At 50.9% G+C, this 23,487-nt stretch overlaps 1 protein-coding gene across 4 annotated transcripts in view; it reads left to right on the forward strand.

The window, feature by feature from the left end:
* The window catches only part of p3h2 (prolyl 3-hydroxylase 2), a 303,175-nt gene that overhangs the window by 229,658 nt on the left and 50,030 nt on the right, over positions 1–23,487 (forward strand). For all 4 annotated transcript variants that reach the window (XM_070883825.1, XM_070883824.1, XM_070883823.1 and 1 more), the window contains exon 4: positions 21,586–21,717. In XM_070883825.1, the coding sequence (XP_070739926.1) occupies positions 21,586–21,717 (132 nt within the window). The remainder of the gene's footprint in view (positions 1–21,585; positions 21,718–23,487) is intronic.

Below are 23,487 nucleotides of genomic sequence, written 5' to 3' on the forward strand. Positions count from 1 at the left end.
CCCCTTTTTTATTTTCCAATTTGATCCATTTGGCCTCGTTTGATGATCCCTCCAACATATCATCCCTCCTCACAGCTGTAATAGTTTCTTTAATCAATACCGTGCCCCCCCCCCTTTTTACCCCCCTCTCTGTCCTGTCTAAAAATCCTGTAAACAGGAATATTGAGCTGTCATACCTGCCTCTCTTTCAGCCATGTCTCTGTAATGGCTATAATATCATACTCCCAAGTGTCTATCTGTGCTCCAGCTCATCTGCCTTATTCGCTATACTCCTTGCATTGATGTATATACCATTTAGCACAGGAAGACCTCCTTAGTTATTACTTACTAACCCTTGTTTCCTCTGTCTTACAGATTCACTTTCTACATTCTTGCTATCCAATTTCAGCTTTACTTCCTTCCCTGTGAAATTTGTTCTCAGGTTTCCATCCTTCTGCCAAGCTAGTTTAAACTCACCCCAACAGCACTAGCAAAACTACCCACGAGGATATTGATCCCGGCGCTGTTCAGGCGCAACCCGTCCAGTTTGTACAGATCCATCTTCCCGCAGAAGCGGTCTCAATGCGTCAGAAATTTAAAGCCCTCCTTCTTGCACCAACTCTCCAGCCACGAGTTCATCCTCTCTGTCCTTCTATTCTTGTACTCATTAGCATGTGGCACCGGTAGTAACCTGGAGATTACTACCTTTGAGGTCCTACCCTTTATTTTTTCCTCCTAGCTCCCTAAATTCTGTCTGCAGGACCTCATCCCGCTTTCTACCTATGTCGTTGGTCCCGATATGGACCACGACCTCTAGTTGTTTACCCTCTCCCCCCAGAATGCCCTGCATCTGCTCTGTGAAATCCTTGACCCTGGCACCAGGGAGGTACCATACCATCCTGGAGTCATGTCTATGGCCGCAAAAACGTCTCTCTGTTCCCCTAACTATTGAATCCCCTACCACTACAGCTCTTTTATTCTTTGTCCCTCCCCCTGTGCAGCTGAGCCACCCATGGTGCCTTGGACTTGGCTCTGGCTGCACTACCCAGAGGCACCATCTCCTTCACCGGGTACTCAAAAGAGAATATCGGTTCGAAAGAGAGATGGACTTGGCAGGTGGGGGTGGGGGGACGACGACTCCTGCAATGGGGGTGGAACTATTGCCCTTCCTGCTTAGCGATCTTCCTCCGTTTGGTGGTCACCCAATTCCGCTCTGCCTGCATGCTTTTAAGGTGCGGGGTGACCATCTCCTGAAACGTGCTATCCACATAGCTCTCAGCCTCGCAGATGCACCATAGTGACTCACCCGTTGCTCAAGCTCCAAAACGCGACGCTTGAGTAGTTGAAGCTGGAGACACCTCCTGCACACATGGTTGTCTAGGCCACGTGAAGCGTCCAGGACTTCCCACATGCCTCAGGACATGCACTCCACAGGACTGAGCTCCCCTGCCATCCCTCTATTTAGACTTATCTGGTTAAAAAGAGAAAGAGAGATACTTACCAATCAAACAGCCAACCACTTAACTGCCCGGCCGAGAGCTGTGAGCTCCTCACCAGAAGTTAACTCCTCGCCGATCTCCAGGCTTCCTGCTCCTTGGACTCCTGACCTCCCGAACAGTCGGACCTCCGGGCCTCCTGAACTCACGGGGCCTCCCGACTCACCGACCTCCCACCTGGCCGACCTTCCAACTCGCCGAACTCCCGATTCGCCGAACTCACAGGGCCTCCCGACTCACCAACCTCCCGACTCGCCGAACTCCCGACTCGCTGAACTCCCGACACGCCGAACTCACAGGACCTCCCGACTGACCGACCTCCTGACTGACCGACCTCCCGACTCGCCGAACTCCCGATTCGCCGAACTCACAGGGCCTCCCGACTGGCCGACCTCCCGACTGGCCGAACTCATAGGGCCTCCCGACTCACCGACCTCCCGACTGGCTGACCTCCCAATTCGCCAAACTCACAGGGCCTCCCGACTCACCGACCTCCCGACTGGCCGAACTCACAGGGCCTCCTGACTCGCTGAACTCACCGGGCGTCCTGACTCACCGACCTCCCGACTCACCGACATCCCGAGTCGCCGAAGGTTGATCCGGTGTGGGCGGTGTCCGTGGCACGTCATGACCCCGCTGCTGGTTCCATCCCGCTGCTCAAAGCAAGCTTACCATAATGGGGCCAATAAACACACCCAGCACGTTACCCGGCCTAAGAGATGGAGAGGGTCATGATGCATTTTAAGCCAGGAGCCTTAAAGGGACACTGGCAGGGGACCCATGCTTTTTGTGGTATGTATCAATGACTTGGACTTAAATGTTAGGGGTATGATTAAGAAGTTTGCAGATGACACCAAATTGGCTGTGTGGTTGATAATGAAGAAGAAAGCTGCGGACTGCAGGAAGATATCAATGTACTGGTCAGGTGGGCAGAACAGTGGCAAATGGAATTAAATCCGGATAAGTGTGAGGTAATGCCTTTGGGGAGGTCTAACAAGGCAAGGGAATACACATTGAATGATACGACATTGAAAAGTGTAGAGGAACAAAGGGACCTTGGAGTGCAGGTCCACAGATCCCTAAAGGTAGAAGGCCAGGTAGATAAAGTGGTGAAGAAGGCATATGGAATACTTGCCTTCATAAGTCGGGGCATTGAATACAAAAGCAAGGAGGTTATGCGTGAATGGTATAAAACACTTGTTGGGCCACAGCTGGAGTACTGTGTGCAGTTCTGATCACCACATTACAGGAAAGATGTGATTGCACTGGAAAGGGGTAAGAGGAGATTTACAATAATGTTGCCTGGAGAATTTGGGCTATGAGGAAAGATTGGAGATGCTGAGTTTATTTTCTTTGGAACAGAGGAGACCTGACCGGAGACCTGATTGATGAGTATAAAATTATGAGGGGCCTGGATAGAGTGGATAGGAAGGACCTGTTTCCATTGGCAGAGGCGTCAACAACCATGGGGCATAGATTTAAAGTAATTGGGGGGAGGTTTAGATGAGATATTAGGGGAAATTTCTTCACCCAGTGGGGGTGGTGGTCTGGAACTCACTGCCTGAAAGGGTGGTAGAGGCAGACTTAAAGTGCCATAACCTACAGGGCTACGGACCAAGAGCTGGAAAGTGGGATTAGGCTGGATAGCTCTTGGTCGGCCGGTGTGGACACGATGGGCTGAAATGGCCTCCTTCCGTGCTGTAAATTTCTATGATTCTATGATTCTAAATCAATTCACTGCAATTACTGTTGAGTAGGAATGCAACAGCCAGAATGGTCAGTGAAAAATGTATTTCCCTCACCATTTACATCCTGTAATGTATTTGCTTCATGGGTTCTTTACTTAAGAACTCATAGCAACACATTGCTATTAAGAACTAGTTGGTTTATTAACAAAAGTTTAACAATCACACTACACATTATCAGTTCATCCACCAAGCTCACAACTGCATACCTCATCGTGGATGACCTAGATCCAACAGCCTGGGGTTTTATTGAGTCTTGTGAACATCACGTGACTGGCTAAGCTACTCACAATGCAACAGCTCTACAACTATTTTTAGTAAAATTATAAATCAAGTGCCCCCCTTAAAAGGGGGCATTAAAACTGACAAATTCACAAATTAAACTTTGGACGTTAAACAATAAAACTTTTAGATAATAAACAGTCAAATTAAAATTTGGTTGCCAGGGATGATGATGCACTCCAGTCCCTCAGGTGCCCACCTCTCGTGGAAGGCCGCAAGCGTACCGATGGACATCGCGTGTTCCATCTCCAGGGATACACTGGCTCGAATGTATCCGCGGAAAAGAGGCAGGTAGTCGGGCCGAATGACCCCCTCGACCGACCGCTGCCTGGACCGGCTAATGGCCACCTTGGCTATGTCCAGGAGCAGTCCGACGAGGAGGCCTTCCAACCTGCCCGTTCCCCTCTGCACAGCGTGCCCAAAGATCAGGAGCGTGGGACTAAAGTGCAACCAGAATTTGAGGAGCAGCCCCTTCAAATAATGGAAGAGGGGCTGCAACCTTGCACATTCAACATATACATGGAACACGGACTCCACCAGACCGCAGAAATTGCAGGCGGCAGCAGCTCTACAACTATTTTGGTAGAACCAATAATCAAATGCCTCTTGATTAAAGGGGGCACTAAAACCAACAAATTAACAAATTAAACTTTTAACATTAGGTGGATCAAATTAAAATCTGGTTGCCGGGGTGATGATGCACTCCAGTCCCTCCGGCGCCCACCTCTCGCGGAAGGCCGCGAACGTATCAGTGGACACCGCATGCTCCATCTCCAGGGACACCCTGGCTCGGATGTAACCACGGAAGAGAGGCAGGCAGTCGGGCTGAACGACCCCTCGACCGCCCACTGCCTGGACCGGCTGATGGCCCCCTTGGCCATGCCCAGGAGCAGTCCTACGAGGAGGTCTTCTGACCTTCCCGCTCCCTTCCACACAGGGTGCCCAAAGATCAGGAGTGTGGGACTGGAGTGCAACCTAATTTGAGGAGCAGCCCTTTCAAATATTGGAAGAGGGACTGCAACCTCGCACCTTCAATAATAACGTGGAATACGGACTCCTCTAGACCACAGAAATTACAGGCGGCCTGGAAGCCCGTGAACCGGCTTAAAAACTTATTGCACGGGACTGCTCCGTGCAACACCCTCCAGGCCAAGTCCCCAATAAATAAGGGGAGGACTCCCATGTAGAGAGCACTCCATTGGGGACCCCCGCCTCCTCTGGATGGCTAGATGGTGCGCCATGTCGTGTCCGGACGGCAGACGAGGATGGCAATGTGGAGAGTGTGCAAGAGCAGCCCGTACAGGAATCCCCTCCGTGCAGAACTGAAAGGCACGGAGGGGATTTCTTGGAGGAGGCTCAAGTTATGAGACGCCAGCTCCGGAGGGAGGTTTCGGGGCTTGGCACCACGAAGGAATTCCGTCCGGACAGGGGTCAGTCTGGACGGGATCGCCCCACGTGCTTGAGCCTCCTCGACACATCTAATGGAGTCAGGGCCCAGAGCTGTTTTTAGCGACTCAGTGACATTGGCCGCGCGCTGGACATCGACCCAGGATAGGCGCCATGCCAGCTCATCTGGCACCATCCAACCCACTCCTCCGCTATTGAGCAGGTCGCCGACGCTGGTTACCTTGCCAGCCACAGCCCCCTTGTTCGCCTGCTACCTAAAACCGTGGTCGTGAAGGTACGGATTCCTGAGCAGCAGCTCCCGAAGGACAGCCGCCACTCCAGACGGGGGAGAACTGCACTTGATGGTGACTCTGTTCCAGTTCCTGATGAGTTCCTGGTAAAAGACAGGCAGCCCCCGCATGGCGGTCCTGACGCCCCCCAAGCTCAACAGCTCTACAACTCTTTTTGTTGTGAACAAAATATAAACATTAAATCAAGTGCCCCTTGATTAAAGGGGGGGGGGGGGGGGCACACAAAACACTTTTCACGTGCCCTTTTTTTTTGGGCACTAAAACCACAAATTATACAAGTGCCCCCTGGCTAAAAGGGGAGGGGGACACTAAAACCCGACACAATAAACCAATTAAAATTAAAACATATAAAATCAAATTAAAATTTGGTTGCCGGGTGTGATGATGCACTCCAGTCCCTCTGACACCCACGGAAGGCTGCGAGTGTACCAGTGTACACCGCGTGCTCCATCTCCAGGGACACCCTGGCTCGGATGTAACCGCGGAAGAGAGGCAGGCAGCCAGGCTGAACGACCCCCTCGACCGCCCGCTGCCTAGACCGGCTGATGGCACCCTTTGCCGTGCCCAGGAGCAGTCCTATGAGGAGGTCCTCGGACCTACCCGCTTCCCTCCGCACAGGGTGCCCAAAGATCAGGAGTGTGGGACTGAAGTGCAATCAGAAATTGAGGAGCAGCCATTAAAATAATGGAATAGGGGCTGCAACCTCGCACACTCCGTAAAAACATGGAACACGGACTCCTCCAAACCGCAGAAATTGCAGGCGGCCTGGAGTCCATGAACCGGCTTAAAAACTTGTTGCATGGGACTGCTCCATGCACCATCCTCCAGGCCAAGTCCCCAATAAATAGTGGGAGGACTCCCACATAGGGCGCACTCCATTGGGGACCCCCGCCTCCTCCGGACGGCAAGATGGTGCGCCATGGCGTGTCCGGATGGCAGATGAGGATGGCAAGGTGGAGAGTGTGCAGGAGCAGCCCGTACAGGAAACCCCACCACTCAGAACTGAAAGGCACGGAGGGGATTTCCCTGAGGTGGCTCAAGTTGTGAGGCGCCGGCTCCCGAGGGAGGTTTCAGGGCTTGGCGCCGATGAGTAATTCTGTCCGGACAGGGGTCAGTGCTGACGGGATCGCCCCACGTGCTTGAGACTCCTCAACACATCTAACGGAGTCAAGACCCAGTGTTGTCTATAGCAACTCGATGACATTGGACGCGCGCTGGACGTCGGCCCAGGCTCGTCTGGCGCCATCCAGCCCGCTCCTCCGCCATCGAGCAGGTCCCCGACCCTGGTCACTTTGCCAGCCATAGCCCTCTTGTTCACCTGCTACCTAAAACCGAAGGACAGCCGCCATTCCAGACGGTGGAGAGCTGCGCTTGCTGGTGACTCTGTTCCAGATCCTGATGAGTTCCTGGTAAAAGACAGGCAGCCCCCGCATGGCGGTCCTGACGCCCTGCAAGCTCAACAGCTCTACAACCCTTTTTGTTGTGAACAAAAAATAAACATTAAATCAAGTGCCCCTTGATTAAAGGGGGAGGGACACACAAAACACTTTTCATGTGCCCTTTTTTTGGGCACTAAACCACGAATTATACAAGTGCCCCCCGAGACCGCCCGCTGCCTGGACTGGCTGATGGCCCCCTTCGCCGTGCCCAGGAGCAGTTCTACGAGAAGGCCCTCGGACCTACCCGCTCCCCCCGCACAGGGTGCCCAAAGATCAGGAGTGTGGGACTGAAGTGCAACTAGAATTTGAGGAGCAGCCCCTTTAAATAATGGAACAGGGGCTGCAACCTCGCACATTCCATAAAAACGTGGAACACGGACTCCTTCAGACTGCCGAAATTGCAGGTGGCCTGAGAGCCTGTGAACCAACTTAAAAATTTATTGCACGGGACTGTTCCGTGCACCACCCTCAAGTCCAAGTCCCCAATAAATAGAGGGAGGACTCCCGCATAGGGTGCACTCCATTGGTGACCCCCGCCTCCTCCGGACGGCAAGATGGTGCGCCATGGCGTGTCCGGATGGCAGATGAGGATGGTAAGGTTGAGACTGTGTAGGAGCAGCCCGTACAGGAAACCCCTCCGCGCAGAACTGAAAGGCATGGAGGGGATTTCCCCGAGGTGGCTCAAGTTGTGAGGCGCCGGCTCCCGAGGGAGGTTTCAGGGTTTGGCGCCGATCATGAATTCCGACCGGACGGGGATCAGTTCGGACGGGATCTCCCCTCGTGCTTGAGCCTCCTCGACACACCTAACGAAGTCAGGGCCCAGCGCTGTTTTTAGCGACTTGATGACATCGGCCGCGCGGCGGACGTCGGCCCAATTTAGGCGCCGTACCAGCACGTCTGGCGGCATCCAGCCCGCTCCTCCGCCATTGAGCAGGTCCCTGACCCTGGTCACCTCGCCAGCCACAGCCCTCTCGTCCGCCTGCCACCTGAAACCTCGGTCGTGGAGGTACGGATACCTGAGCAGCGGCTCCTGCAGGACAGCCGTCATTCCAGACGGTGGAGAGCTGCGCTTGGTGGCGACTCTGTTCCAGACCCTGATGAGTTCCTGGTAAATGACAGGCAGCCCCCACATGGCGGTCCTGACGCCCCCCCCCCCCCCCCAAGCTCAACAGCTCTAAACTCTTTTGTTTGTAAACGATTAATCAATTAAATCAAGTGCCCCCTGATCTGGGGGAACACTCCAAACATTTTTCAAGGCCTTTTTTTCCTTTTTATGTTTTTTTTGGGTTTTTTTTGTTTTTTGGGCACTAAAATCAGAAATTTTACAAGTGCCCCTTATAAAAGGGAAAGGGGACACTAAAACCGGCAATAAAACAAATTAAACTTTAAAACATATAAAATCAAATTAAAATTTGATTGCCGGGGCTGATGATGCACTCCAGTCCCTCCGGCGCCCACCTCTCCCGGAATGCCACGAGCGTACCGGTGGACACCCCGTGTTCCATCTCCAGGGACACCCTGGCTCGGATGTACGGCGGAAGAGAGGCAGGCAGTCGGTCTGAACGATGCCCTCGACCGCCCGCTGCCTGGACCGGCTGATGGCACCCTTGGCCGTGCCCAGGAGAAGTCCTATGAGGAGGCCCTCGGACCTAACCGCTGCCCTCCACACAGGGTGCCCAAAGATCAGGAGCGTGGGACTGAAGTGCAACCAGAAATTGAGGAGCAGCCCCTTTAAATAGTGGAATAGGGGCTGCAACCTGGCACACTCCATAAAAATGTGGAACACGGACTTCTCCAGACCGCAGAAATTGCAGACGGCCTGGGAGCCCGTGAACCGGCTTAAAAATTTGTTGCACGGAACTGCTCCATGCACTACCCTCCAGGCCAAGTCCCCGATAAATAGTGGGAGGACTCCCGCGTAGAGTGCACTCCATCGGGGACCCCGCCTCCCCCGGACGGCAAGATGTTGCGTCATGACGTGTCCGGACGGCAGACAAGGATGGCAAGGTTGAGAGTGTGCAGGAACAGCCCGTACAGGAAACCCCTCCACGCAGAACTGAAAGGCACGGAGGGGATTTCCCCGAGGCGGCTTAAGGTGTGAGGCCCCGGCTCCCGAGGGAGGTTTTGGGGCTTGGCGCCGATGAGGAATTCCGTCCGGACGGGGCTCAGTTCGGACGGGATCTCCCCACGTGCTTGAGCCTCCTCGACACACCTAATGGAGTCAGGGCCCAGCACTGTTTTTAGCGACTCGATTTCATCGGCCACGTGGCGGACGTCGGCCCAATTTAGGCGCCGTGCCAGTACGTCTGGCATCATCCAGCCCGCTCCTCCGCCATCGAGCAGGTCCCTGACCCTGGTCACCTCGCCAGCCACAGCCCTCTCGTCCGCCTGCCACCTGAAACCTCGGTCGTGGAGGTACGGATTCCTGAGCAGCGGCTCCAGCAGGACAGCCGCCATTCCAGACGGTGGAGAGCTGCGCTTGGTGGCGACTCTGTTCCAGACCCTGGTAAATGACAGGCAGCCCCCGCATGGCGGTCTTGACACCCCCCCAAGCTCAACAGCTCTACAACTCTTTTGGAGTAAACAATATTAAACATTAAATCGTGCCCCCCGATCTGGGGAACACTCCAAACATTTCCCAAGGCCCTTTTTTTTGTTGTTTTTTTTTGTCTTTTTGTAGTTTTTTTGGGCTCTAAAACCATAATTTACAAGTGCCCCCTATCAAAGGGGAGGGGATCACTAAAAACCCGGCAATTAAACCAAATTAAACTTTAACACATATAAAATCAAATTAAAATTTGGTTGCCGTGGGTGACAATGCACTCCAGTCCCTCCGGCGCCCACCTCTCCCGGAAGGCCGCGAGCGTACCGGTGGACACCGCGTGCTCCATCTCTAAGGACACCCTGGCCCGTATGTAGGCGCGGAAGAGAGGCAGGCAGTCAGGTTGAATGACCCCCTCGACCGCCCGCTGCCTGGACCGGCTGATGGCACCCTTGGCCGTGCCCAGGAGCAGTCCTACGAGGAGGCCCTCGGGCCTACCCGCTCCCCTCCACAAAGGGTACCCAAAGATCAGGAGTGTGGGACTGAAGTGCAACCAGAAATTGAGGAGCAGCCCCTTTTAAATAATGGAACAGGGGCTGCAACCTCGTACATTCAATAAAAACGTGGAACACAGACTCTTCCAGACCGCAGAAATTGCAGGCGGCCTGGGAGCCCGTGAACCGACTTAAAAATTTATTGCACGGGACTGCTCCATGTACCAACCTCCAGGCCAAGTCCCCGATAAATAGTGGGAGGACTCCCGCGTAGAGTGCACTCCATCGGGGACCCCCGCCTCCTCCGGACGGCAAGATGGCACGTCCGGACGGCAGACGAGGATGGCAAGGTTGAGAATGTGCAGGAGCAGCCCGTACAGGAAACCTCTCCGCGCAGAACTGAAAGGCACGGAGGGGATTTCCCCGAGGCGACTCAAGTTATGAGGCGCCGGCTTCCAAGGGAGGTTCCGGGGTTTGGCGCCGATGAGTAATTCCGTCCGGATGGGGGTCAGTTCGGACGGGATCTCCCCACATGCTTGAGCCTCCTCGACATACCTAATGGAGTCAGGGCCCAGCACTGTTTTTAGCGACTCGATGACATCGGCCGCGCAGTGGACGTCGGCCCAATTTAGGCACCGTGCCAGCACGTCTGGCGCCATCCAGCCCGCTCCTCCGCCATCGAGCAGGTCCCTGACCCTGGTCACCTCGCCAGCCACAGCCCTCTCGTCCGCCTGCCACCTAAAACCTCGGTCGTGGAGGTACGGATACCTGAGCAGCGGCTCCTGCAGGACAGCTGCCACTCCAGAGCTGCGCTTGGTGGTGACTCTGTTCCAAACCCTGATGAGTTCCTGGTAAATGACAGGCAGCCCCTGCATGGCAGTCCTGACACCCCCCCCAAGCTCAACAGCTCTACAAACCCGTGAACATACTCACAGGTGCAAACATTACACATCCCTTCAGGACTTTCTGAATTTCTGGATGACAGATGCACCTGTGGGAAAGGCGCAGGTTCCTGACCCGCTGTCAGAAAAAAACCTTTCCCACCCCGGCCCGCAACCGACCATTGCCCTATAAATTTCTAGCGCATACTAATGCAGCCAATGACAGGTCAGTACACAAACATGCTCTGTCCATCGGGATGACTGAGGCGGGGAGAGGGAGAGACGAGTCCACAGTAAAGGTTACCAAGTTTAGATAATCTAGGCTTTGCTACTGTGCCATAAAATCATACAGCACAGAAGGAGGCCATTCGGCCGAGCGTGTCTGCCGGCTCTTTGAAAGAGCTGTCCAAATAGTGCCACTCCCTTGCTCTTTCCCCATAACACCGCAAATTTTTCCCCTTCAAGTATTTATCCAATTTCCTTTTGAAAGTTATTATTGAATCTGCTTCCACCGCCCTTTCAGGCAGCACATTCCAGATCATCATGAATCGCTGCATAAAAACATTTCTCCTCATGTTGCCTCTGATTTTTTTGCCAATTATCTTAAATCTTTGTCTTCTGCTTACTGATCCCTCTGTCACTGGAAACAACTTCTCCTTACTTACTCTATCAAAACCCTTCATGATTTGTAACACCTCTAATTAAATCTCTGCTGTAAGTCCCAGCTTCTCCCGTCCCTCCACTGCAATTTCACGCTTCCTTCCCTCAGTAACCGAGGATACATCCCATCCGGACCGGGTGACTTTTCTACTTTGAGCGCTGCCAACATTTTTAAGTACCTTCTCTGTAAAGTCCTGACCCTGCAGTACAGACTTACACGAGGCACATGCTGAAGTCAAGGTCACTCTGGACCTGCACCTTTATTTCACAGCTCTCGAATGCCACACTTGCCTGAGACCTGCCTTTATATACCTGTGTGGAACAGATATGCAGTGTCTCCTGCAAGTGCACCCCTGGTGGTAAAGTATGCTTGTGGTTACAGATCATATCTAGTTACAGTCATGTATAGCATGGTAAGATACAGTTATATACAGTAGTGTGAGATACATGACATCACCCTCCCCCAAGGTCTTATTATCTTTATAGATTCAGTCTCTCAGGTGGTCTACACTCTCGCGTGGAGCGTCTTAGTTGTGGTTCAGTTGTTTGCCTTGTTGTCTGTTTTTCTTTCGGTGTGATTGCTGGTATCTCACCTGGGCTGTCTGTTTCGTTCAGTATGATTGCTGGTATCTCGCCTGGGCTGTCTGTTGAGACTGCCCTTTCCTCAGGTTGTTCCCTCTGTCTGTCCACCAGGTGTGGTGTGAGTTCCACATCGTAGTCTGCCGTGTTGTTGGTGAATCTACTTTTTACTTGGTCTACATGCCTCCAGCAGGTTTGACCATTGTCCATTTGTACAACCAGTAGCGTGTTTCCTTCCTTGTTACTGTCCCTGCAAGCCATTTGGGACCCTGCCATAGTTTAGCACAAACACTTTGTCCCCTATCTCATTCCACCTTCACCTCGAATTTCGGTCATGGTACTCAGTTAGCTTCCGGCGCTTTGCCTCAACAATTTCATGCATGTCTGGGGGAATTAACGAGAGCCTAGTCTTTAAGGTCCGTTTCATCAATAGTTGCGCGGGGGGAACCCCAGACAACGAATGCGGACGAGATCTGTATGCCAGCAGCAGTCGCGACAGGCGGCTCACAGCGTGGGACCTTGGATTTTTAGCATGCTTTGTTTAACGATTTGCACTGCTCGCTCCGCCTGGCCATTGGAGGCCGGCTTGAACGGTGCCGTCTTAACGTGATTTATGCCGTGGTCAACTATAAAATCTTGAAATTCTGTGCTGGTGAAGCACGGACCATTATCACTGACCTATATGTCAGGAATTCCGTGCATTGCAAACATGGTTCTAAGGCTCTCCACAGTGGTGGAGGTGGTGCTCGAGTTTAAAATGGTGCACTCGAAAATGCATCGACGACTACACGGAACATTTTGCCCATGAATGGGCCCGCATAGTCTACATGCACCCACGACCACGATTTGGTGGGCCAGGGCCAGGGGCTTAGGGGGGCCTCCCTGGGGGCATTACTGAGTTGGGCACAAATTGTGCACCGCCGGACGCAGAGCTCCAAGTCCGCGTCAATGCCAGGCCACCAGACGTGGGATCTGGCTATGGCCTTCATAAGGACGATCCCCGGGTGCTAGCGGTGGAGCTCCCGGACAAACTCCTCTCTGCCTCGCAAGGATATAACTACTCGGCTGCCCCACATCAGGCAGTCTGCCTGTAGTGATAGTTCATGCATGCGCCTATGGAAAGGTTTGATCTCCTCGTGAGCCTCTGCCCAGTCACCAGTTAAAACACATCTTTTGACTAAGGATAACGTGGGGTCGCTGGTCGTCCAGGCTCTGATTTGGCGAGCCGTCATGGGCGAACCTGTGGATTCAAAGGCATTGATTGCCATGACCATCTCACAGTCCTGTTCGTCGGTCCCTTCTGTGGTCGCCAGGGGTAGCCTGCTAAGCGCGTCGGCACAGTTGTCTGTGCCTAGTCTGTGTCTTATTGTGTAGTCGTAAGACGCCAGCATGATTGCCCACCGCTGAATGCGCGCCGAGGCGTTGACGTTTATTGCCTTGCACTCGGATAGCAGGGACGTGAGGGGTTTGTGGGCGGTTTCTAACGCGAACTTGGCCCCGAAAAGATATTGGTGCATCTTTTTGACACCGTACACGCCACGCGAGCGCCTCCTTCTCAACCATACCATACCCGCGAAAGTGACCTGGAGGCATAAGCAATGGGTTGTAATTTATCCGCATCATTGACATGCTGTAAAATGCACCCAACGCCGTACGCTGACGTATCACATGTAAGAACTAGCTTTTTACCTGGGTCAAAAAAGGCTAAAACACTGTTGGAACATAGAAGGTTGCGTGCCTTATTGAAGGCGCGTTCTTGGGCGTCCCCCCAAAACCAATCGCGCCCCTTTCTGAGTAGCACGTGGAGAGGCATCAACAGTGTGCTCAAGTTCTGCATAAAGTTCCCAAAGTAATTTAGTAGCCCGAGAAAGGCGCGCAGTTCCGAGACATTCCGGGGCCTGGGTGCCAGACGAATTGCTTCGGTTTTGGATTCTGTTGGGCTGATTCCATCAGTGGCAATCCTTCTGCCCAAAAATTCAACCTCGGGCGTGAGAAACAGACACTTGGAATTCTTAACTCTTAGGCCTACCCGATCCAATCAACTTAGTACTTCCTCCAAATTGCGGAAATGGGAGTCGGTGTCCTTGCCCGTGATGAGTATGTCATCTTGAAACACACCCGTCCCCGGGATGGACTTGAGCAGACTCTCCATGTTGCGCTGGAATATAGCAGCTGCCGACCTGATGCCGAATGGGCATCGATTGTACATAAAAAGGCCTCGATGTGTGTTGATGGTAGTGAGTAGCTAAGACTCTTCGGTCAGTTCTTGCATCATATACGCAGATGTAAGATCTAGTTTCGAGAAAAGTTTTCCTCCAGCCAATGTGGCAAATAGGTCCTCCGCTCTGGGCAGCGGGTATTGGTCCTGTAGGGAGACTCTGTTTATGGTAGACTTGTAATCCCCACAGATTCGTACGGATCCATCAGGCTTCATGACGGGGACGATGGGACTTGCCCAGTCGCTAAATTCCATGGATGAGATAATGCCTTCCCGCAGAAGCCGGTCCAGTTCGTGTTTAATCTTTTCCCTCATCACATAAGGCATAGCTTTAGCCTTGTGATGGACCGGTCTGGCATTCTGTGTGATGTAGATTTTAACTTTAGCCCCTTTGAAGGTGCCCACACCTGGCTGAAAAAGATGTTCAAAACGACTTAGAACTGTTGAGCAGGAGGTCTGTTCCTCTGACGACATGGCGTGAACATCATCCCATTTCCAATTTAGTTTTGCCAGCCAGCTTCTCCCGAACAGTGCTGGGAGATCTCCGGGGACAATCCACAGGGGAAGTCGGTTCACCGTCCCTTTGTGTGTGACTGAGAGCATGGCGCTGCCAAGGACTGGGATGATTTCTTTGGTATAGGTCCTTAGTTTGGTGTCAATCCTTGTGAGTTTTGGTCTGTTGCTTTTGTGCGGCCACAGCTGTTCAAATTGTTGGACGCTCATGAGAGATTGACTAGCTCCCGTGTCCAGTTCCATGTTGACAGGTATCCAGTTGAGTAGGACCCTCATCATTATTGGAGGCGTCTTGTTGTAAGAACAGTGGACATTGATCGTGTTGACCCGCTGTACCCCGGCGTCCCGGGCACTGTCCCCACCATCTTCTGGTCCTCTTTCCGACCCTTCCGATTCATATACCAGACGAGCTGCTGTTTTTCTGCACATGTGAGCCAGATGCCCTGTGTAGTTGCAGTTTCTGCAAACAGCATGCTGAAATCGACACCCCCTTGTTGAGTGCCTTCCCCCACATCTCCAGCACAGACCGCTTCCATTGTTTCCGAAGGATGAGCTGCGTCTGGCTGATCTCTCTTGAGCTTGTCTCAGTCTGTAGTTGATTGCTCGCATTGTGGGTTGATGAGGTGTGAACGGCTGTTCCTGTGGCCCTTGATGGCTTCTGTCGCCACTGCCTGCTGTTAAAGGCCTGCTCTCCTGCCTTTGTCTGTGTGTGGGGGTAGCGGCTCGTTTCACGCTGTGAACCCCTTGTTCCGATGTTTCGTTAGTTGTCATACCCGCAGTATAGATCAACCTCGTTTCTTCTTCTCCTGCCAAGAATGTCTGTGCGACCAGTGCTGCTGCCTCCAGGGTCAAGTTCTTGGTCTCTATAAGCTTTCGGAATATGCCTGCATGGCCTATTCCTTCAATAAAAAAAGTCTCTCAGTACTTCTCTCCTTAGTTCATTGGAGAACTCACATAAACTAGCCAGCCTCCGAAGTTCCGCCACAAAATCGGGTATGCTCTGGCCCACACAGCGTCTGTAGTTGTAGAACCTGTGTCTGGCCATGTGTAGGCTGCTCGCTGGCTTCAAGTGGTCTCTCACCTGTGTGCTCAACTCCTCAAACGACTTGCTTGCTGGTTTCTCGGGTGCCAGCAGGTCCTTCATTAAGGCGTATGTTTGCGAGCCACAGCTGGTCAAGAGATGGACTCTTCTCTTGTCTGCCTTATCGTCGCCCAACCAGTCTTTGGTTACAAAGCTTTGCTGGAGACTTTCTATAAAGTCCTCCCAATTGTCTCCAGCATTGTATTTCTCATCTGAGCCGTTGGTAGCCATTCTGTGGATTCTATGATCCCGTAACTCGTCGCCACTGTAAAGTCCTGACCCTGCAGTACAAACTTACATGAGGCACATGCTGAAGTCAAGGTCACTCTGGACCTGCACCTTTATTTCACAGCTCTCGAGTGCCACACTTGCCTGAGACCTGCCTTTACCTGTGTGGAACAGGTATGCAGTGTCTCCTGCAAGTGCACCCCTGGTGGTAAAGTATGCTTGTGGTTACAGGTCATATCTAGTTACAGTCATGTATAGCATGGTAAGATACAGTTATATACAGTAGTGTGAGATACATGACATTCTCTTTATTCATTTTTATCCTATCCAATTTCTCTACTACCTCCTCCTTTACTGCTACATTGTGAAGACAACTGCAAAGTACTCATTTATTATCTCAGCCAGACCCTCTGCCTCCACAAGAAGACCTCCTTTTTGGTCCCTAATTGGCCCCACCCTTCCTTTAGCTCCATTATTTAAAGATGCTGAATTTTTAAGTTTTACAATTTATATGTTTGTAATGTATAGGACTGCAACAAATTCCACGAAGACATTCGTAAACTTACAGAATGGGCATATAATTGACAAATGAATTTCAACACAGAAGTGTGAGGTATTACATTTTGGTAAGAAAATTAAGGAGGTCACATATTGGGAAAATAAGAATCTAAATTGTGTAGAGGAGCAAAGTGATCTCGGAAGTAGAAATACACAAATCACTAAAAGTAGCGACACAGGTTAATAAGGCCATAAAAATGCAAACCAGGCATGGGTTTATTTTTAGACGGTTGAATTGAAAAGTAGGGAAGTTATGCTAAACTTGTATCAAACCTTGGTTAGACCACACATGGAGTACTGCGTACAGTTCTGGTCACCATATTATAAGAAGGATATAGAGGCACTGCAGAGGGTGCAAAAAAGATTGACAAGAGTGATAGCAGAAATGCAAGGGTATAGCTATCAGGAAAGGATGAATAGGTTGTGTCTTTATTCCCCTGAAAAGAGAAGGCTGAGGACTGACCTAATTGAGGTCTTTAAAATGATGAAAGGTTTTGATAGAGTGGACACAGAGAGAGCGTTTCCACTTGTGGGGAAGAGCATAACTGGAGGCCATCAATATAAGATAGTCACCAAGAAATCCAATAGGAATTCAGGAGAAACATCTTTACCCAGAGAGTGGTGAGAATGTGGAACTCGCTACCACAGGGAATGGTTGAAGAAAATAGTAAAGATGCATTCAAGGGGAAGCTGAGCAAGCATAAGAGGGAGAAGTGAATAGAGGGTTATGCTGATAGATTTAGATGAGGAAGGATGGGAGGAGGTTTGAGTGGAGCATAAACACTGACATTGATTGGTCGGGCCGAATGGCCTGTTTCTGTGCTGTATATCCGATGTAATTAGTCTCACTCCCCTGCTCTTTCCCCATAGCCCTGCATTTTTTTTCCTTTTCATGGTATATATCCAATATCCCTTTTGAAAGTTACCCTTTCAGGCAATGCATTTCAGATCACAACAACTCGCTGCATAAAAAACATTTCTCTTCATCTCGCTTCTGATTCTTTTGCCAATTATCTCCTCTGGTTATCGACCCCCTGCCAGTGCAAACAATTTCTCCTTATTTACTGTATCAAAACCTCGTCGTATGACATGGTATGGAAGCATGGACTGCTTTTCAAGCTCTACACCATTTTACCCTGCAGAACAACGATCCATCTTCCCAACTCCATGCTTAGTAACTGACCCTTCCGTGTGTACTCTGGCACCCAGATCAGCAAATATAGGACACTGAGCAACGGACTCCCACAGGATTCTGTCCTGGCATCTATGTTAGTCAACGTTTACACCAGTGACCTGCCCGAAACAGAGTCCTGCAAGTTCGTATATGCTGATGACATTGCCTGGGCCATGCAAAACACGAATCTAACCATCACTGAAGAGACCCTGAACAGTGATTTACAGAGGATGGAGGCCTACTTCTGCCGATGGCAACTCCGGCCAAACCCGCAAAAGACCTGTCACCTCGACATTCTACCTCAACGCCCAGCAAGCAAATCAAGCTTTGAAAGTCTCCTTTTGCGGCGTCGAGGTAAACCATGCCAAAAAACCCTCCTATTTAGGAGTCACACTTGATCGCACCCTGTCATATAGACAACATCTCCAGAACCTTGGGAAGAAACTAAAGAGTAGGGTCAACTTGATCCAGAAACTCGCCGGATCCACATGGGGAGCAGACGCTCAAACCCATCGTATGGCAGCACTCGCCCTGGTGTACTCTACAGCGGAGTACTGTTGTCCAGCATGGCTATCAAGTCCGCACATCAAATCCGCTGATGTCCAGCTGAATTCTACTCAGAGAATTATCACCGGTACGCTTTTATCGGCACCAACACCTTGGCTCCCCATGCTTGCAAACATCGCACCATGACACCCACGCCGCGACTATGCAGTCTCCAGAGAATACAACCGCTACACCAGAAAAGACATGCCGATCCAAGCCGACTGGAACAACCTACCGCCAACACATCTCAAATCCAGAATCCCATTTTGAACCTCGCCGAAGCCCTTCAGTGATCTCCTCGGAGCCTTGATGACCGATGGCGAAATGTTTGGAAGAGCTGTGACATACGAAATGGATTCCTTATAGAGGACCCTACAGTACAACCTGAAGGATTAAACTTTCCTCGCAAACAGTGGACAGCCATCAACTGCCTCAGAACCGGTCATGGTCGATGCTGCCACCTTCTCCATAGGTGAAAGATCCCCATCATGCGACAGTGGAGCTCCTAATTGGACCCCCGAGCATATCATTGAGCACTGCCAGCAGAGGGAATTCGCAGGCAGCCTACACTAGGTTCACTAGGTTGATTCTGGAGATGAGGGGATTGACTTATGAGGAAAGATTGAGTAGGTTGGGCCTCTACTCAATTGGGATTCAGAAGAATGAGAGGTGATCTTATTGAAACGTATAAGATAATGAGGGGGTTTGACGGTGGATGCAGAGAGGATGTTTCCACTGATGGGGGGGACTAGAACTAGGAGGCATGATCTTAGAATAAGGGGCCGCCCATTTAAAACTGAGATGAGGAGAAATTTCTTCTCTCAGAGGGTTGTGAATCTGTGAAATTTGCTGCCTCAGAGAGCTGTGGAAGCTGGGACATTGAATAAATTTAAGGCAGAAATAGACAATTTCTTAAACGATAAGGGAATAAGGGGTTATGGGGAGCGGGCAGGGAAGTGGACGAGTCCATGATCGGATCAGCCTTAATCGTATTAAATGATGGAGCAGGCTCGAGAGGCCGTATGGCCTACTCCTGCTCCTATTTCTTATGTTCTTATGTTAAGATACCCACATTGTCACACCATAAGCTTTGGCCTGGATATCCAACTTAGATATTGACATTTGATTTGCTTTGCTACCACCGTACAAAAGAAGATGAAAACCTCTCCTAATTTTGAACACTATTAAATCTTCCCTTAACTTCTCTGCTCTGAGGAGAATAATCCCAGCTTTTCCAGTCTCCCCATGCCACTGAAGTCCCTTATTCCTGGTATCATACTAGTCAACCTCTCCAAGATTATGACGTCCTTCCTAAAGTGTGGCCGGAATTGAACACAATGCTTGAGCTGGGGCTTAACTAGTGATTTATAAAAATTTAGTATAACTTCCTTGCTTTTGCACTCTGCCTCTATTTATAAAGCCAGGTATCCAGTGTTTTTCTTAACAGCCTTATGACTTGCCTTGCCACCTTCAGCACCAGCTGTTGCAGGTCGATGATGGGCTAGGGAGGTTTTGGGTGGATCAAAGCTTTTCTTGACCCTTGGACAAGGTTAAAGAGCGGGTGCATGATAGTGTTTCATCGAGCTGGGTAGTGGTAGAGTTACTAATGACTGGGGAATGTAGAAATGCTTCAATCATATCATTGCAGTCCCAAACAAACTGGGCTGGATTGTGCCAGGAATGAGTTCAGAGATCTGTGAATTTAATTTATAAAGTTCAGCCAACTGGTTATTTGAACAAAAAAAAATTTGAATTGCTTGCCTACGTTGTTTCGCTATTGTGCAGCGCGGACCGATCTGAGTCCTGGGCCCCGGGGAGTTCCATTGTGTGAGAGTGCTGAGTGTGAATCTGGCATTTATTGAATCAACTATTCATTCCATTCATAAAACAATCCCTTCTAAGTGTGGCCATGTACTCGTTTCCCAGTGCTCAATGCTATTTTTACTCCGCTTGAGGTCTCCATCTGGACCTTTTGCATGTTGACATTGCAGCAGAGTGTTGGTGATAGCCTCTAGTGGTGGGAGGATCTAACGTCAGAATTGAAAAAAAGAAAAGACTTGCATTTCTATAGCCCCTTTCACGACCACCGGACGTCCCAAAGCGCTTTACAGACAATTAAGTACTTTTTAAAGTATGATCACAGTTGTAATGTGGGAAACACTGCAGCCAATTAGTGCACAGCAAGCTCCCACAAACAACAATGTGATAATGACCAGATCATCTGTTTTTGTGATGTTGATTGAGGGATATATATTGGTTCCAGGACATCGGGGAGAAATCCCCTGCTCTTCTTCAAAATAGTGTCGTTGGATCGTTTACGTCCACCTGAGAGAGCAGGCGGGGCCTCGGTTAAATGTCTCATCCAATGGACGGCAACTCTGGCAGTGGAACGCTCGCTCAGCACTGCACTGGAGTGTCAGCCTAGATTTTTGTGCTCAAGTGGAATTAGAATCCACAACCTTCAGACTCAGAAGTGAAGGTGTTATCAACTGAGCCACAACGCACACATTATTGGTTTGATTCTGTCGGCCATTAGTCGACGATCAAAAATAAGCAGATTCATGATTAACATTTTTTTTCTGCCAGTCTCATTTGTTTATCCACTTTTCCATTGGACCTCAGCACAGGACACCTAGCAGGTTGGGGAGAGTTGAAGAGCGAATGAGAAAGTCACGATCAGATACCTGTAGATTGTAGGAGGAAGACTGAGGGAGGTGAGGAGCTCCACAGGGTCTTCTTTGAGTAGTGCCACAGGATGTTATACCCCCACCTGTGAGTGCGGCGCTCCCTCAGTAATGTCCCCCCAAACAGTGCAGTGCTCTCTCAGTACTGTCCCTCTGACAGTGCAATGCTCCCTCAGTACTGCCTCTTCGACAGTGTGGCGCTCCCTCAGTACTGCTCCTCCGACAGTGTGGCGCTCCCTCAGTATTGCCCCTCCGACAGTGCGGCGCTCCCTCAGTACTGCCCCTCCGACATTGCAGTGCTCCCTCAGTACTGCCTCTCCGACAGTGCAATGCTCCCTCATTACTGCCACCCAACAGTGCAGCGCTTCCTCAGCACTGCCCCTCTGACAGTGCAGTGCTCCCTCAGTACTGTCCCTCCGACAGTGCAGCACTCCCTCAGTACTGTCCCTCCAAATGTGGAGCATTCCCTCAGTGCTGCCCCTCCAACAGTGCAGCGCTCCGTCAGTTCCAAACTGAGAGTGTCGGCCTCGGGAAAACTAGTATCCTAGGGGAAACAGCAGAGGAAAGTTCAGAGGAGCACAGACCAAAGTGAGATCTACATAATAGAGAGGGACAAGAAAGGTTGTAATGAGAAAGATTGGTGCTGAGAGAGGACTGTTCTAGCAGACATCTCTATTTCTTGTATCCAGTGCGGGAGTGAAGGGTTAAATCTTCTCCAGCTCTGGAAGCAGTGTTACAGTTTCAAACTTTGCGTTATAATTCTGTGTCGTGTGCTTCCTTCCTGTTCAGATCACTACATCCAGGTCCTCCAGTGTGAACACGACTGTGTGAGAGAGTTGGCAACGCGAGCAGGCCGACTCTCCCCCATCGAGAACTACCTGCCCATGCACTACGACTTCCTGCAGTATTCCTACTACAAGGGTAAGGCCTGTTGCTAACTGTTATCAACTCTACCCAATACTGTGGGCAGCCACACAGATCCGCGTCAGCGCGTCGATCTGTTTCTCTGCGTGCCGAATCTTTTCAAACTTTTTTAATACAAAGATTGTTTTGTATCAGTTCCAAACAGAGAGTCAGATGTCGCAGGGATCGGTGCTGGGGCCTCAACTATTTACAATCTATATTAATGACTTGGATGAAGGGACCGAGTGTAATGTAGCCAAGTTTGCTGATGATACAAAGATGGGTGGGTAAGCAAATTGCGAGGAGGGCACCCAAAATCTGCAAAGGGATATAGACAGGCTAAATGAGTGGACAAAGATTTGGCAGATGGAGTATAATGGAGGGAAATGTGAGGTTGTCCACTTTGGCAGAAAAATAGAAAAGCAAATTATAATTGAAATGGAGAAAAATTGCAAAGTGCTTCAGTACAGAGAGACCTGGGGGTCCTTGTGCCTGAAACACAAAGTTAGTATGCGGGTATAGCAAGTTATCAGGAAAGCAAATGGAATGTTGGCCTTTATTGCAAGGGGGATGGAGTATAAAAGAAAAGTCCTGCTGCAACTGTACGGGGTATTGGTGAGGCCACACCTGCAGTACTGTGTACAGTTTTGGTCTCCGTATTTAAGGTAGGATATACTTGCATTGGAGGCTGTTCAGAGAAGATTCACTAGGTTGATTCTGAAGATGTGGGGTGGACTTATGAAGATAGGTTGAGTAGGTTGGGCCTATATTCATTGGAGTTCAAAAGAATGAGAGGTGATCTTATCAAAATATATAAGATAATGATGAGGCTCGACTTGGTGGATGCAGAGAGGATATTTCCACTCATAGGGGAAACTAAAACTAGGGGACATAGTCTCAGAATAAGGAGCCGCCCATTAAAAACTGAGATGATGAGTAATTTCTTCTCAGAGGGTTTTAAATCTGTGGAATTCTGTGCCCCAGAGAGTTATGGAGGCTGGGTCATTGAATATATTTAAGGCGGAGATAGACAGATTTTTGAGCGATAAGGGAGTAAAGGGTTATGGGGAGCGGGCAGGGAAGTGGAGCTGAGTCCATGATCAGATCAGCCATGATTTTATTAAATGGCGGAGCAGGCTCGAGGGGCCAGGTGGCCTACTCTTTCAGTAGACTAACCTGGACTCAAAACCGTTGAGTCTGACATTTGGCCAATGATCTGCCCATGGCCACACTCGGTAAAATCCCAGTGAATCCTTTCAATGGATATGTGGAATTAAGGAACAACTTACATTTCTATAGTGCCCTGACCTGTGGACCTGGGCCCTTCCCCTACTGCCTGCCCTGTGGGACTGGGCCCTTCCCCCTGGTGCCCTGTGGGACTGGGCCCTTCCCCTGGTGCCCTGTGGGACTGGGCCCTTCCCCTGGTGCCTGCCCTGTGGGACTGGGCCCTTCCCCTGGTGCCCTGTGGGACTGGGCCCTTCCCCCGGTGCCCTGTACCACTGGGTCCTTCCCCTGGTGCCCTGTGGGACTGGGCCTTTCCCCTGGTGCCCTGTGGGACTGGACCTTTCCCCTGGTGCCCTGTGGGACTGGGCCCTTCCCCCGGTGCCCTGTACGACTGGGCCCTTCCCCTGGTGCCCTGTGGGACTGGGCCCTTCCCCTGGTGCCCTGTAGGACTGGGCCTTCCCCCGGTGCCCAGTAGAACTGGGCCCTTCTCCCGGTGCCCTGTGGGACTGGGCCCCTTCCCCATGTGCCCTGTGGGACTGGGCCTTTCCCCCGGTGCCCTGTGGG

This window comes from Pristiophorus japonicus, chromosome 6 (genome assembly GCF_044704955.1).
Source record: "Pristiophorus japonicus isolate sPriJap1 chromosome 6, sPriJap1.hap1, whole genome shotgun sequence".
Classification (NCBI taxonomy): domain Eukaryota; kingdom Metazoa; phylum Chordata; class Chondrichthyes; family Pristiophoridae; genus Pristiophorus; species Pristiophorus japonicus.